The sequence below is a fragment of the Mauremys mutica genome, chromosome 9 (assembly GCF_020497125.1).
Source record: "Mauremys mutica isolate MM-2020 ecotype Southern chromosome 9, ASM2049712v1, whole genome shotgun sequence".
NCBI lineage: Eukaryota > Metazoa > Chordata > Testudines > Geoemydidae > Mauremys > Mauremys mutica.
In genome coordinates, this window is record NC_059080.1 from 49844554 (window position 1) to 49860589 (window position 16036).

Consider the following 16036-nt stretch of genomic DNA (forward strand, 5'->3'; position numbering starts at 1 on the left):
CCTCGCTTCCAGAAGCGCCGCCCCGCACGGGACTGCGCGGCCCCTCCCCGCACGGGAGCGGTGAAGGAAGGGGAGGCCAGGCCAGGCCAGGGCTACTGAGGGGAAGGGCCGGGCTCTAGCCCCGCCCTCTGCTTGCCTGGCTTCGGGCGCCCAGCCCCGTAACGGGGCCTGGCCTGGCTGGCCCGGCCCGGTCCGGCCCTGCCCTGCCCTCGGCGGCGAGCGGAGACCTCTCATTTCAGGCAGGGCGGGCCCAGGAAAGGGAGCGCGGGGCTGACCCCGGCCGGCCGTGCCTGCTGCCGGGAGAGGCCAGGGCCACGCTGGGAGCTACCTGCTGGGGAGGCACGTTCAAACACGGCTCCTCGTTGACAGGGATTCCCCTTCCTTCACCCAGGCTGGGCCCTTAGCCTGCTCTGACACTGCTGGCCGGAGGGAGCGGGGGCCAGGCTATAGCTTGATTTTAGTCAGGCTTTTGTCGCAATCTCACATGACAGAATTAACTGACCAGGAAAACGTGGACTAGGTGAAATTACTATAAAATGGGTAACTGCTTGAAAGACCATACTCAAAGTGGAGTCATCACTGGTATGTTAACCCCCTTAACCCTAACTACAAGGAAACTCTTAAATGCCCCCCCCGCCCCATTAACAGCCACTTAAAGTATCATCTTTAGCTGGAATTAGAAACTTTTAACATTTGATGTAAGGGTATTATGATGATAATGCAAATTTTTAGACCCCATGCAAAAAAACCCTGGCAGATTACATTATTTTTCTGGTAATTGGCAAATCTTTAGAAAACCTGGCCAGGACTGTCAAATACTGGCCAGATGGTAACCCTACCTGCAGGGGTCAGGCCAGGGTCCAATACTATTCAATATTTTCATTAATGACTTGGATAGTGAAGTGGAGAGTATGCTAATGAAGTCTGCAGTTGAGACAAAGCTGAGGGGTTGCAATCACTTTGGAGGATGCACTTAGAATTCGGAATGAACTTGCCAAATAGGTAATTGATCTGAACTGGGACCAGTGCTATTCAACATATTCACTAATGATCTGTAAAAAGGGGTGAACAGGGCCATGGCAATGTTTTCAAATGACCCAAGTATTCAAAAATTTTAAGTCCAAAGCTTACTGTAAAGAGTTACATGGGGAACTAACAAAACTGAGTGACTGGGCAACAGAATGGCAGACAAGCTTCAGCAATGACAAGTGCAAATAATCTCAATCTCTCTCCCTTTATATAAAATGATGGCTTCTAAATTAGCTGTTACCACTCTAGAAAGAGATCTTGGCGTTACTGTGGATAGTTCTCTGAAAACTTCAGCTGTGTGCAGCAGTGGTCAAAAGGGCTTACAGAATGTTAGGTGCTATTAGGAAAGGAATAGAAAAGAAGACATAATATCATAGCACCAATATTTAAATCCATGGTGCATCCACACGTTTAATACTGTATCTAGTTCTTGTCTCCATATCTCAAAAGGGATATAGTGGAACTGGAAAAGGTTCAGAGAAGGGCAACAAAGATGATCAAAGCTATAGAATGGCTTCCATATCAGTAGAGCCTAAAATGATTAGGGCTGTTAAGATTAGAAAAGAGATGATGAAGGGGACATATGACAGAACTCTATAAAATAATGAACAGTGTGGAAAAAGTGAATAGAGGCATGTTACCCTTTCCCACAATACAAAAACCAGGGGTTAGGCAATGAAATTAATAGGCAGCTGGTTTAATACAAACATAAGGAAGTACTTTTTCACATAAGACACAGTCAACCTGAAGAACTCATTGCCATGGGATGTTGTGATGGCTAAAAGTATAACTGGGTTCAAAAAAGAACTAGATAAGCTCATGAAGGATATGTCCAGCAACTAGCAATGGCGATTAGCCAAGAGGGTCAGGGATATAACTCAATGCTCAGTGTGACCCTAAACCTCTGAATGCCAGAAGGTGAAGACATGGGTGGATCTCTCCAAAATTGCCAGTCAGAGTCAGGATACTGTGCTATATGGACCATTGATCTGATCCAGTATGGCAGTTCTTATGAAATCAACAAAATGACATTCTGTAAAGACAAGTGTAAAGTACTACCCTAAGGAAGGAAAAATCAAATGCACAACTACAAAATGGAATAACTGGCCAGGGTTAGTGCTGCTGAAGAGGATCTGAGGGTTATAGCAGCAAAGAGTCCTGTGGCATCTTATGGACTAACAGACATATTGGAGCATGAGCTTTTGTGGGTGAATACCCACTTCGTCGGATGCTTTTACAGATCCAGACTAACACGGCTACCCCTCTGAGGGTTATAGTGGATCATAAATTGAATATGAGTCAGAAGTGTGATGAAGTTGCCAAAAGGACTAATATCAGTCTGGGGTCTATTAACAGGAGTATCATATATGAAACACAGGAGGTAATTGTCCTATTCTAGTCAGCACTGGTGAAGCCTCAGCTGGAGTAGTGTATCCAATTCTGAGTGTCACTTCATAAAAGATAGGGATAAACTGGCGTGAGTCCAGAGGTGAGCCACAAAAATAAGAAGTTTAAAAAACCTGACCTATGAGGAAAGGTTAAAAAAACTGCACAAGTATAGTCTTGAGAAAAGACTGAGGGGGACCTGGTAAATCTTTAACTACATTAAATGCTGTTGTAAAGAGGATGGTGATCAATTGTTCTGCATCTCCGCTGAAGGTAGGACAAGAACTAATAGGCTTAATCTGCAGCAAAGGAGATTTTAAATTAGATATTAAGAAAAACTTTCTAGAGTAGTTCAATTCTGGAATAGGCTTTTAAGGGAGATTGTGGAATCCCCATCATTGGAGGTTAAGTACAGGTTGGACAGACACCTGTCAGGAATGGTCTAAAGTAGGTTTAGTCCTGCCTCAGGATGGTGGACTGGTCTTGATGACTTCATGAGATCCCTTCCAGTTCTATATTCCTAGAATTCTGTGAAAATACTGATTTTCCACAGAGCAGTACACACATTAAATGGTAAACCAAGGAGTTTTATTATAAGAAATTAGTGTTTGTTTCATACTACAGTTTACAGCTTTCATAGACATGCAATGAGAATACAAAGTAGAGCAAAGCAGATTTTATGCTGGAAAATGTTGTCATTTGAACTCTTCAGCATTATGCAAGTGTCAAAATATTTTAGCTAAGAGACAAGAATCTTTCTGTCCCTCCCAGCAGCCTCTGGCTACACATTTGCATGTACATACTGAGCTTGTATATGATGGTGATGAAAATCTTATATGACTGCTGTATTGATTCTGGGAATCTGCCTGGCTTTTCAGACTCATGATACACATTGGTGTGTCATGGTTCAGAGCGTTTGTACATATGGATCTGTGTGTTGATATACACATGCATGAGTATGTAATTGCATGTTTATGTAGGAACCAGTTTAGGTTGTAAGCTTGTTTGTCCTAAGTGGGCAAGGGAGTTTAAGAAATCTGCCACATAGGTTATTTTTGGACAAGGGTTGCTATCTTTTTTGGATCCGTCTGTGCTCTGCGAGTCTCTACCACCTGGACAGCACACAGCAGGCTCTGTCGAAGGATCTGGTTCTTCACCACCTTGGTTATCATCGTGCTGATATCACTGGTGTACTTTTGCCTCTGGTTAGCTGGGTAATACTGTGCTTCAGAGCAATGTATGATGAAAAAGGTGCATAGAGCTAAGACATCTCCTTCTTGCAGCCCCAGCATCTCCAGCACTGCTTCCCACACCAGTCTAATTCTCTGGTTCTTGCCTTTGCGCCTCATGACAGAGGCTAAGGTGGGGAGGCCTCCCGCCAGATCTGGCAGCTTCGCTCTGACACAGGAATGCAAGCAGCAAAGCATTTCACTGACATAGCTGTAGAAAAGATTTATCTCCACTGAAGTGAACCTGCCACAGAGATGGAGACAGAAATCACATCTCAGACAAAAATACTTCCCATATACTTCAGTTCATTCCCATTTAGTTAATAAGTGGAGAATTCTGGTGGTCTGTAACCAGGGCCGGCTCCAGACCCCCGCGCGCCAAGCGCGCGCTTGGGGCGGCGTCCCAGCGGGAAGGCGGCAGGCAGCTCCGGCGGACCTCCCGCAGGCACGCCTGTGGGAGGTCCGCCGGAGCCGCGGGACTGGTGACCGCTACAGCACCCCCCGTGGCGTGCCGCCATGCTTGGGGCGGCGGAAATCCTAGAGCCGCCCCTGTCTGTAACCCCAGCAATCCCTGGTAATGCAGCCATTACATCACAGTAAACCTTCTACTTAAAAGGCAAACACCCAGTTGTCATTTTCGTATCTGAAGGGGTGTTGTCAGGTTTCTTATAGTGTAGGTGAGCTTGAATTTGAATGAAAAAGTGGGTAGAATTTCCATTTCCCTGAAGTCATTGTTAAGGTCAATTTCAGGGATCACTAGTTCATTTTTCCCAATGTACTTTTTATAGCCTTTTACAGTTTGACTAAGAATCCTATTGCATCTAGGAAAAGAAAGAAAGAAAAAAAAATATAAAGCTCCTGTCCTGAGTTTAATTATTCAGCTGAGTCTAAGAATTAGTTGGTTGAAGGCAGCCTTTTGAAACAGATTCTGCTGCTGCAGCTGAGCTCTGACCAGATCAGTTACCACAATAAATGTCAGGTTTCAAAGTAGCAGCTGTGTTAGTCTGTATCCGCAAAACGAACAGAAGTACTTGTGGCACCTTAGAGACTAACAGATTTATTTCAGCATAAGCTTTCATGTTCCACTCTATGCATCCGAAGAAGTGAGCTGTAGCCTACAAAAGCTTATGCTGAAATAAATCTGTTAGTCTCTAATGTGCCACAAGTACTCCTGTTCTTTTTGCACAATAAATGTGTATACCTTAGATGTTTAGTGTACCTTTTCTAGTGTATACCTTAGGGCAGGTCTACACTAAGAATGGGGGTCGAACTAGGGTACGCAAATTCAGCTACGTGAATAGCGTAGCTGAATTCGAACTACCCTAGTTCGAACTACGTACCCGTCCAGACGCCGCGGAACCGAACTCCGCGGCTCCAAGGTCGACTCTGCTAACTCCAGCTGCCGAGGTGGAGTACCGGAGTTCGAACTAGCGCTTCCGGAGTTCGAACTATTTAGTCTAGTGTATACCTTAGACAATTTCCCTCTAGGCTTCCTGGAGGAAAAATACAAAAAAAAGTTTAAAAAGAAAGAAAAGATTGTTTTGCACTTGTGCAATAACACTGATCTGAACAAGTGTTTTCATAGAATCATAGGACTGGAACCTCGAGAGGTCATCTAGTCCAGTCCCCTGCACTCATGGCAGGACTAAGTATTATCTAGACCATCCCTGACAGGTGTTTGTCTAACCTGCTCTTAAAAATCTGCAATGATGGAGATTCCACAACCTCCCTAGGCAATTTATTCCAGCGTTTAGCCACCCTGAGAGACAGGAAGTTTTTCCTAATGTCCACTCTAAACCTCCCTTGATGCAATTTAAGCCCATTGCTTCTTAACCTCTGAGGATAGGACAAGAAGAACAATTTTTCTCCCTCCTCCTTGTAACAACCTTTTATGTACTAGAAAACTCATATCATGTCCCCTCTCAGTCTTCTCTTTTCCAGACTAAACAAACCCAATTTTTTCAATCTTCCCTCATCGGTCATGTTTTCTAGACCTTTAATCATTTTTATTGCTCTTCTTTGGACTTCCTCCAATTTGTCCACATCTTTCCTGAAATGTGGCACCCAGAACTGGACACAACACTCCAGTTGAGGGGCCATGCAGGGAAGAGGAAGTTCTCTCCCTCCCCAGCCGGCCAGGACTGGCAGCTCCTAGCAGCATGGGGAGATCAAACTCACCTCCACCCGCCAGGAGCCTCCTCTGACTACAGGAAGCTCTGTGGCTGCTGCCTTCAGAGCCCAGCTCTGCAGAGTGCAGAAGTGAAAGTGGTAATTTCGCCAGCTCCCTACAACAGCTTTGCGGACCCCACAACCCCACTTTGGGTCAGGATCTTCATCATTACCACACTGTGAAATTTCATATGTAATCTGAAATTGTGAAGTTGACCAATTTTAAAACTCTGGTTGTGAAACTGACCCAAAATGGGCTGTGAATTTGGTAGGGTCCTACATATGTTCTATTAAACTTAATACCACAACACCTAGAAGAAAAGAAAAAACATAGTATTTTGGGGACTATTCTGGTTTTGTTTGGGTTTTTAGTTGATGTTCAGCTCCTAGAGTAGTAGATAGTTTTATTTAGGTTTCTGCAGTATCAGAATCATACACCCAGTTTACTGATGGATAAACTGAGGTGCAGAGAGGTTAAATGACTTGCCAAGGTCACACAGCAAACCAATGGCTGTCCAGTGTTCTCACTCAGCTCCAGTTCCTGTTCTAACTAAAGGCACCAACTAAGGGGGAGAAGCTTAAGGGACGCTCCTCCTAAAGGGAATGAAAAGTTCTGAAAAGGATGTAGAATCTAATATTTTTGTTGTACTTGATTTTTCTCCACCAGAGCGATCCTGTTTCAACTAAAATCATTAGGTTCAAGTATGTGTTTTATGAAGTGCTATTTCTTTTTGTTGCAGTTATTGATATTAATGTGATATGCCTCCAGCTAAGCAATTTGCATTCATTTTTTAATGCAAATAATTTATTTAGGCCAAGATTTTCAAAAGTGGGGGGCCCAAATGTGAGCTCTGAAATCCATATTTATACCCCAATTCTGCAGAGGCTTAAGCATGTGTGTAATTTTACTCAAAAGTAGTCCCATTGAGTTCAGTGAGACTACTTATGTGCCTATAGTTACACACCTGTAAGTTTTCATAGGATCGGGTCAGAGGTACCTAAATAGCCTGTTTTTCAAAGCACTGTGCACTTACAGCTGCCACTGCTTTCCATGGGAACTGTGAGTAGTTCAGGATCTTTAAAAAAAAGCCTGTTATTTAGATGTCTAAATATGGTTATGGGAGCCTAACTTCAGGCACCAAAATGTGAAAGATTCGGCCTTATTTGCTAGCAGAACAAAACCAGGGCATTAATAAGATTCTGATTTTTGCTGCTTATAGTAGGACACAGTTATCTGAAAGGTTTTGAAAGAGCATTTGGTGTCTCTGGTATTCTTAGAAATGGTGTGGTGTTTTTAAAGATATAATAATATTTAGTGCATATTTAAAATTTCTTTAGAAGTTTTTTCACTTGGAATGGAATTTGCCTTGCATTTGCTGAGATCAACAAACTGTATTCTCTTGTGGTAAAAGGCAATTCAAAGCCACATCCCTGGATATAGAAAGAAAGTTGTATTCTTTTCACTCAGTGTAGCCTAAACCCATTCATCTTCACCTGCACATATAGAATGTTACACAAGTTTCTCAATTCTCTAGTCTCCCAGCTGATGCATGGAGGGGAAACTGAGCTGTTTTTTTTTCTTCTGTGGCTCACCTGTCCTCCAGTAAGGATATCCACATCTCATCCTCGCCCACCTGCTTCTCCAGAGTTTTATCCTGAAACTGCAGCTTCTGTGTCAGTTTCTCCATGGCAGAGTTCAGCTCTTTGAACTGAGTCTCCACATTCTGCAGCCTGTTTTCCACCCTGTGGAATATAAGAACCAGAGTCATTATTAGAATCAGCATATCTGAACTTCTGCACTGAAAGAGGGCACCACTTCTGCTGCATTATGACTAACTTCAGATCCAGTTTAAGATTCCTCCATTTTACCTGGAAGTCATTCTGACTCCTTTTGAAGGTGTTTGCCAGTTGAGCTTCAGTTGCTTGATGTAGTGTGGGTACCTTTAGAAGTAGTCATCACATAGTCTTCTTCAAAGACAGTCAAGGTTATCTGAATTAATGTATCAGACACCCTCATTCTTATCATAAGAGATTAAATATCTACTAATAATGACCTATGAAGCTCAGTCTAATCACATTGAGGGTTTCATTTTAGGACCCAATTTGATCCTACATAACACTTAAATCAGCCCTGTATAAAACCTACCACAAACATATAATAATAGCTAATACTTCAATAATACTATACTTAAAACCAGCCTTTTTCTTGCCTCCTTCAGTACTATGGCTGGTGACTTCCTAGTTCCTACTAACTCTCCCTACATAGGTGCTAGAACTAGGGGTGCTACTACACCTCCTGGCTTAAAATGGTTTCCATCATATTACATGGTTTATAGGGTGGTTCTATGGCTCTCAGCACTCCTGTCTCCCTATTGCAATGTTTTCTTTTTATAGGAACTCTTTTTCCCAGCATGCTTTTCTAGAGATGGCTCTTTAAATATGGCAGACCCAAGTAGCTGCAGCACAAAAAAGGCTATTTTGTAATTAGTAGCTGTATTGGTCTCTCTTCCAACTTATGTTTTTCCTTCTGATTTCTAAGAAAGTGGTATATTTTCATATTTCCTATGAATAATATAACTAAATGAGGTATCTTGATTTTGAAGTTTCTCCATGTGATCTCTATCAGAAAGTTTATATTATGAGGTGCTATTGTGTTGAACTTATGTCAAAACACGTGGAGGCAGGGAGCATGCTTTATACTCATTCGCTGCTGTTCTGTAGATGTAAAGGAGTGGAATATGCTGGTCACCATCCATTTTGATAGTGTTTCTCAAGAATAATTTAGGGTAATTTAGCTTAACTAAGATCCCAATTAAATTGCTCCCCTGACGTGCAACTTTTGGGTTTTTCTAGCATCTTGAAGATGTTGAAACACTTTAGACTGAAAGGTTTTTTTGCCTAGGTTTCATACAGATAACAAGAGATCCCGCAATGGGCCAAGTATTGATTCATTAGAAGTTCAGTTAACCTTGATTTATTTTTTTTAATGGAATGAACTTCAGGCTATCTTGAAAAACTGTCTATGGCAACTAACAGCTATTGAATTGCAAGACTCTGTTCCATAGCAGTGTGGTCCCTGGGTATTCTTACTCCTGTTTTATTTGTTTTACGATAATGCTGAGGAGCCCAAGTCATGGACCAGGACCCTATTATGCGAGGCACCGTATAAACACAGAATGAAAAGACTGGCCCTGCTCCAAAGAGTTTGAGATCTGTTGCATTTGGTGAGCTCCCTAGACTAAAAGTATAATTCTTTGCCTTACAAATATTACATTTCCTGGTCTATTTTTTCATCTTTGTCTGATGTTTTTGAAATGCCAAAATATCCAGTAATTTTCAGGTCATAGGATAATCTGTCTCTTTTCACTTTAAATCGTAGGAACAGTGGATACTCAAACCTATTAAGAGCTGATTTCCACCCCCTTTTTTCTGTAATATATAATGAGAATTTTTTTGGCAACTAACTTCAAATAACATTTTGCGTTAACCATGCTTACATCTCATTTTACTCCCTTGGGAGTATTCATAAAAGTGTAAACGCTTTCATATAAATGTTTGTCAAAAGGGAATTTTAGGCCAGTAACAAGATTTGTTTAATCACAAAGGAAATTTATTTAATGAGAAAATGAAATTCATGTTGGGCAGAAATAGAATTAGCTTACAAAGGTCAGTGTAACTCATGTCAGTAGCGTGGATCTTTGTCTCCTTCTAGTGGCTGGTTATCACACTTATTTCTTAATGTAATAGTCAGTACATCAGCTCCATAGTACAGGCCCATGCTATTAGCAGTGAAGGTTCAAGAGTTCAAACCCTACTTATATGAAGGTATCAGAGAACAGGAACAATACTATGATTTAAGTGACTAATCACACAGCTCACAGATTGGATACTCAAAGGAATATATGTCAGCAAACACTTTGTGTCACGGAGTCACCGGGTCAATGCTCTGGAACTACTCCATATGAAGCCAGTCAGGACTCTGGGGGAGCCTCCTCTCTCTGAGCATAATGTCTCCAGGGCAAGAAGCTTACACAGCTTCAACCTTTGTGGGTCTGACCTTGGAGCATTCAGCATCCTCTTCCACACTGTGTGCTTCCCACAGCGAGTCTGCCCAGGCAGGGCTCCTGGGGAAGCCAGAGGGCCCTGCATCTCAACTCCGCAGTCAGACGTGACTCTCAGCCAGCCAGTAAAACAGAAGGTTTATTAGTCAACAGGAACACAGTGTAGGAAAGAACTTGTTAGAACAGAAATCTGAGACTTTCAGCCAAGTGCATCTTGGTGGGGAAGGAAACCCAGAGCCAGGGCTCTGGTCCTCCCCCTGAATCCCAAGCCAGCCGAGACTGACTCGCTTCCAGCTGTCTGGCCCCTGCCCTTCCCATTGCTCCTCCTCTGGCATTTGTCTCGCTTCCTGGGCCAAGCGTCACCTGGTCGCATCCCCCTCCTGGGTCTCAGGTTATGAAGGGGCGGCTATAGCATTGGTGCAGGCAGCTGGAGTAGCCTCCACAAGTCACACCCCCTTATTCCCACCACCTAGACATTGGTGCAATACATAGGGAAACTGAGGTACACACAGCATTCATGCAAAACAGTAAGACTCACATAGAACATAACAAAGGAAAATCCCCACTTCGTCACACTTTGTCAACAATCTACAGCCTGAAACTTATTTAGGTAACATTTGTTGGAATACATGAGCAAACATATTTGTAAGAGTCAGTTTGTGGACAAGTCAGAGATAAAAGGCTGAGTGAATTATGCATTACAGATTGTAATGGCTCATTGATCGAGCTGGGTGAATGAAGATTCATGGTTTCTGTTTTCACAAACTTTCTTCTACATAAATGGTGAAAATGGCCAATAGATTTAATTATTGATGAAAATGGGTCACCACTGATGCAATAATTTCTCTCTGTTGCCTTTAATATCTAATAATGTTGCTTTAATATTCCTTGGCTTTTCCAGCCATTTTTGTTCTTGGGAGAAACAGCTCCCAGCCTTTAAGCTACTTATAGATGTTTTAAACCACCTTCAAGCCAAAACTGAAACATTCACAAGTGTCCGCTCTGAAAATGCCAATTCACACTGCAGTGACCACTTGAAATTATAAAGTGGTTTTACAATATTATGATACATGGAAATGACCATTCATTAATAAGAGCAAACCCCAGGAAAATTTTGCATCTTGAGTCTTTGGGGAATAGATCAGCTCTCACATTGCCTCAATATTCACTTTGCCAATGAAAATGTATTCCCCACTCATCAAAGGATGATGGTAGGTTATCTGACTTTTTAAATAGCTCACATTTCTTTGGGTTCCATTTAAAAAATAAGCATTATTACACTTACACAAACTGATGCAATTACAAATGTAGGCAAACATCAGGATGGCATCCACATATAGCAAACAGAAGAGAAGTCCATTAGTGGCTTTTAGAATGGGTAAGGAATGGTGTCCCTCGCCTCTGTTTGTCAGAGGGTGGAGATGGATGTCAGGAGAGAGATCACTTGATCATTACCTGTTAGGTTCACTCCCTCTGGGACACCTGGCATTGGTTACTGTCGGTAAACAGGATACTGGGCTGGGTGGACCCAGTATGGCCATTCTTCTGTTCTTAATGTAGGGCAGGATGGTCCTGTGTTTAAGACACAGGGCTGGCAATCAGGAAAACTTGATTTTGTTACTAACTGTGCCGCTAAACCTCTGTGATTTTGGGCAAATAAATTAACTTTGTGCCTGTTTTTAATGTAAAATGGGAGTAGTTATATTTCCTAATTTCACTGGGGTCTTATGGGAATGTATTAATAATTGCGAGGTACTCAGATTATAGAGTGATGAGTTTCTTTACTTTTTAAAAGTGGTAACCAATGAGGTTACTACTAAATTAATACCACCTCATGTCAATCTTGTTCTGTACAAGCACAAAACAAATCCTGATCCGTTACAAGAAAGCTTTTAAAACCTTCCTGCTGCTCTTCCTGTAAATATACAGCACTGCACTTAGAACACATCCAGTAAAAACAGAGCTCACATTCTTATGAAGGTTATTGAACACTATATAGAAAAAAGAGGCTTTTTAAAAATACGTTATTTAATGCTCATGGTTTTTCTTTCCTTGAGTTTAGATCCTTTCCAGAAAAGCAGACACCCTCATTTTTATTACTTTTAGAGCTAAGCTATAAATGTTCATATTCCCGGTCATCACTGTCACAAACTCATGTATAACACAATGTCCCACACACCACCTCCTTATCCTATTTTCATGACATCAACCATACACTTATGTCTTTCCTTTGCTTGCTCCTCACTCAAGACCTCAATTCTCCACAGGCTTCTAAACACCTGTCACTTTTACTGTAATGGGTAATGTTATTCACAGAACCATGGAACATCGGAATTTCCATACCAGTCAGACCTATAGTCCAGTGTCTTGTCTCCAGTAGTGATTGGTACCATGTTTCAGAAGAAGGGCAAAATTCCCCATAATGAACAGTGGCAGAATACCCCACTCTAAGGAAATGTTTCTTACCAACCCCATTATCTAGTGGCTGGTTTATGCCCTGAAGCATGAGGGTTCATAGCTCTATATAAATGTAAATGAGGTAAATAATTCCTGACCTTGTAAAGAGTTATTCACACAACTCACAGCAGATTCTTACACTTTCTACTGAAAACTTACTTGCTCTTCTCTTTCCACATCATTCTGTGTGTCTCTCTCTCTCAGCATGCATATTTCTCTGTATAGAATATATATGTTAAGACACACGGTCCTCAGTCCTGTTCTTAGATATACAGGGGCATGCCGCCTTTTCGCTAATTTGTTACAGCTGATTTAATAGTACAGTCAGTGATCTTGTGTAGCGGGAAGATTGAAGCACTAGTTACAGCACTAGTTAAATCAGAGAAACTGGAGAGCTCATGCTGTATTACCCAATTTTGCCAGTAGTGGCCACTGTGTTCTGTTCCTTTTGTTACCTCTTCCTCCCAACCCAACTCCACCTATATGTGTGTGTTCACGCACTTGTGTCCTGACATGTAGACAGTCTTTTCCCCAGAGATCTGACAATCTTCTTTGTTAATTGTCTCTATAGTGTCTAGCACAGTGGGGCATTGATCTTTGGGGTTCCTTTCCTAGGCACTTCCATAGTATAATGTGCATACAAATATGCAGATGTTGGGATATTAGAAATGTTAATTGAAATACTGCGTCCTAGCCACAATAATATATTTGTTTTACAGCAGCCACTTTTACTACAATATTTATTTAAGCAGATACCAGCTTTACACATACTCAAGCCTCCCTTGCTAGATAACATTTGCACAATAATGTCAGACCTGGGATTCCCGTATATATACTTGTTAGTAAAAAGGGACTATATTTTACCCATCTCCAGTAACTATAGGAGCATTTTCAAATCTTTTGTTTTCCCTTCCCTTTAATTTTAATATGAACTGTTAACTATTTAAATTAGAAAAATAGTCTGCAAATTAAAGAAAGTGGTTATATGTGACCAGGCAATTGATGAGAGACACAATATGAAGTAGAGTTTCCTCTGTGAGCTGCCTTCCTTCCTTTTTTGTCTTTTGAATCCACTGGGTTCTGAGCTCTTTGCTTCTAATGCAGGGGTCGGCAACCTTTCAGAAGTGGTCTTCATTTATTCACTCTAATTTAAGGTTTTGCGTGCCAGTAATACATTTTAACATTTTTGGAAGGTCTCTTTCTATAAGTCTATAATATAAAACTAAACTAAACTATTGTTGTATGTAAAGTAAATAAGGTTTTAAAAATGTTTAAGAAGCTTCATTTAAAATTAAATTAAAATGCAGAGCCCCCCGGACCGGTGGCCAGGACCCGGGTGGTGTGAGTGCCACTGAAAATCAGCTCGCGTGCTGCCTTCAGCACACGTTCCATAGGTTGCCTACCCCTGTTCTAACCTATCCTGAGCCTGGGCTCACCTAAAAACACTTGTTCAGAACTGGACCTTATCAGAACATTAGCATATGATTGAATATGGAAACATTAGAATTTCCTGCTGGCCCATAATCAAATTGCAACTTTTAATAAAAGAGATTATTTATGATTGGGGGTCAAGTGGTTGCATTCAGGCTGATGGCAAAGAACTCGTGCACTCGGGCCACAGGGTTAAATGCCTGCGAACTATACAAAGGCTTGTTCACAAAACAGATGGTTGGTTGTTTTCAGAGATAAAGGAGAAACAAGGAGACTCCTTGTGATCTGAGACCCATCAGCCTCTAAGTTCATGTTTATACCCCCTCTATTTCCCATAAAGAATTAAGAAACAAGTACAGGCTCATCTAATATACAGACCTGTCACTCCAGTAGTTGTTAGTTTCTTCCCTTGCCCTATCTTGCTATAGCCCCTTCCCAGCACAATGGAGCCTTGCCTTGTTCCTCCTTGTAGTACTAACACACATAGTCCTTTGTGACCTGTTTAGTGTCTCGTTCAGGGCGTGCAGAGATATGGCCTCTTTGGTCATCCTCATGGGGAACAAGAAGAGAAGAAATGCAATTTTAATAGGCTTGAATCTTCTCTCGTGGTCAGTCAGCAACAGCACGGACAGGAGATCTGACTTCTGCTAAAGGTCACTTTGCACTGAGGGCTTTTTATAGCCAGTACATCCAAATATAGTTCAGAAACACACAAACATATGTCCATCAACGTTACTTAATGAATTATGAATTTGGTGCAGCTCCTCAAACACAAACACCCCACTTATCTTTCTTTGTATATGAATTACTCTTATTTAAAGGTGATCTGAAAAGGGGCTTGTGCCCTGTTCAGCTTCTTCCTGATGTATTATTTTTATTACTGTAGCATTTATGCATGAGAACTCCACTGTGCTAGCTGGTGTACAAACAGAACAAAAATACCTGGCTTTTATATAGACAAGGTGGGTGAGGTAATGTCTTTTATTGGACCAGCTTCTGTTGGCAAAGAGACAAGCTTGTCTTTTGCCAATAGAAGTTGATCCAATAAAAGACATTACCTCACCCACCTTGTCTCTCTAATATCCTAGGACCAACATAGCTTCAACACCACTGCAAATTGCTTTTATATAGTGCTTTTCATATATAGCTCTAAGTGCTTTACAAAGGTGGTGTGATCAGCATCAGTTACACATGGGGGAACTGAGGCACAGAACAATGTCCCCAAGGTCACCTAGCAGGCCAGTAGCAGTGCCAGGAATAGCAGTCAGGTTCCTGGGGTCACAGTCCAGTGCTGTATCCACTAGACCACACTGCCCCAAAGAGCTTACAATCTATGTATCAGACAAGACACAACAAATGGGGAAATACGAGACAGTATAGGTCAGCATAATAGGCGGAGTCTCAACACATCAGCAGTCTAACTGCTGTCACGTTTTCTGTAGGCTCCATGACAAAAGGGAGTCTGACACAGATTTGGAGGATGAGAGATTTGTGGATGTTTACAGGGAGCTTCTCCCAAGTGTGAGGCATAGCACAGGAGAAAACACAAAGGAACTTTTTAGAAAATGAGACAGGTGGACAAGAGAGGCTGACATCATTGGCCAGCTGGGGATGGGTGTATAAAGGCGGCTTGAAATGTATTTACAAAACAAAGTGTGGCTTTACATCAAAAATGCACATACTATCTAGTTTGGAAAACTGACGACTGGAAATTTGACATCACAGGAATCAAAGGTTTATTACTGCACTAGTTTAACGTGAGTTGATTGCCAATCAACTTGTTAGCTAACATATTTGTCCATGCTACTCTGGACACTACAAACATTTAAGTGCTAGCAGACTAGCATCACTATATCTGAAGAAAGAGAGAAATGTGATTTTTTTATAATTTTTGATTAATCTCTGGCTCTCCTTTTCATCCTCAAACTGGAGGCTGGGCCCTACCATACCTGTCCCGCCAATGAACTGTAGTGGTGCAGAGAGATAGGAGGAGCCAGCATGGAGCTGGGTGAGTAAAGAGCCAGAAATGAACACAAATTCCTAGCCCTAACATTGTGCACCATTTCTTGCTCTTTTTCCTTCTCTCCTACCTGACTTTCATTACAATGTCATTTTCTTTCAGTTTTTCTCCCTTTTATTTAGTTATCTCTTGTCTCTCCTCATACCACTTTCCTACTCCCCACCTTATTTCTTGTTGCCCCTATTCCCATAGCTTCCTGCACTGCTATGAGAGACTTTAACTCTATTTTTTGAAGTGGTGAGACACTTCCTAAT

General features: G+C 41.8%; 1 protein-coding gene across 4 annotated transcripts in view; it reads right to left on the reverse strand.

Annotated features, from left to right (window-relative positions):
• Window positions 1-3006: 3006 nt before the first annotated feature.
• Window positions 3007-16036, reverse strand: part of SMCO1 (single-pass membrane protein with coiled-coil domains 1) — a 30543-nt gene continuing 17513 nt past the window's right edge. For 2 of the 4 annotated variants that reach the window (XM_045030368.1, XM_045030369.1), the window contains exons 2-3: window positions 7407-7556; window positions 3007-3888 (exon numbers count right to left, since the gene is read on the reverse strand). In XM_045030368.1, coding sequence (XP_044886303.1) covers window positions 3465-3888; window positions 7407-7501 — 519 coding nt within the window. In that variant the 5' untranslated portion in view covers window positions 7502-7556 and the 3' untranslated portion in view covers window positions 3007-3464. Of the gene's footprint in view, window positions 3889-7406; window positions 8387-16036 lie in introns of those variants that run through there. The other 2 variants (XM_045030367.1, XM_045030366.1) reach the window with 2 other exon arrangements.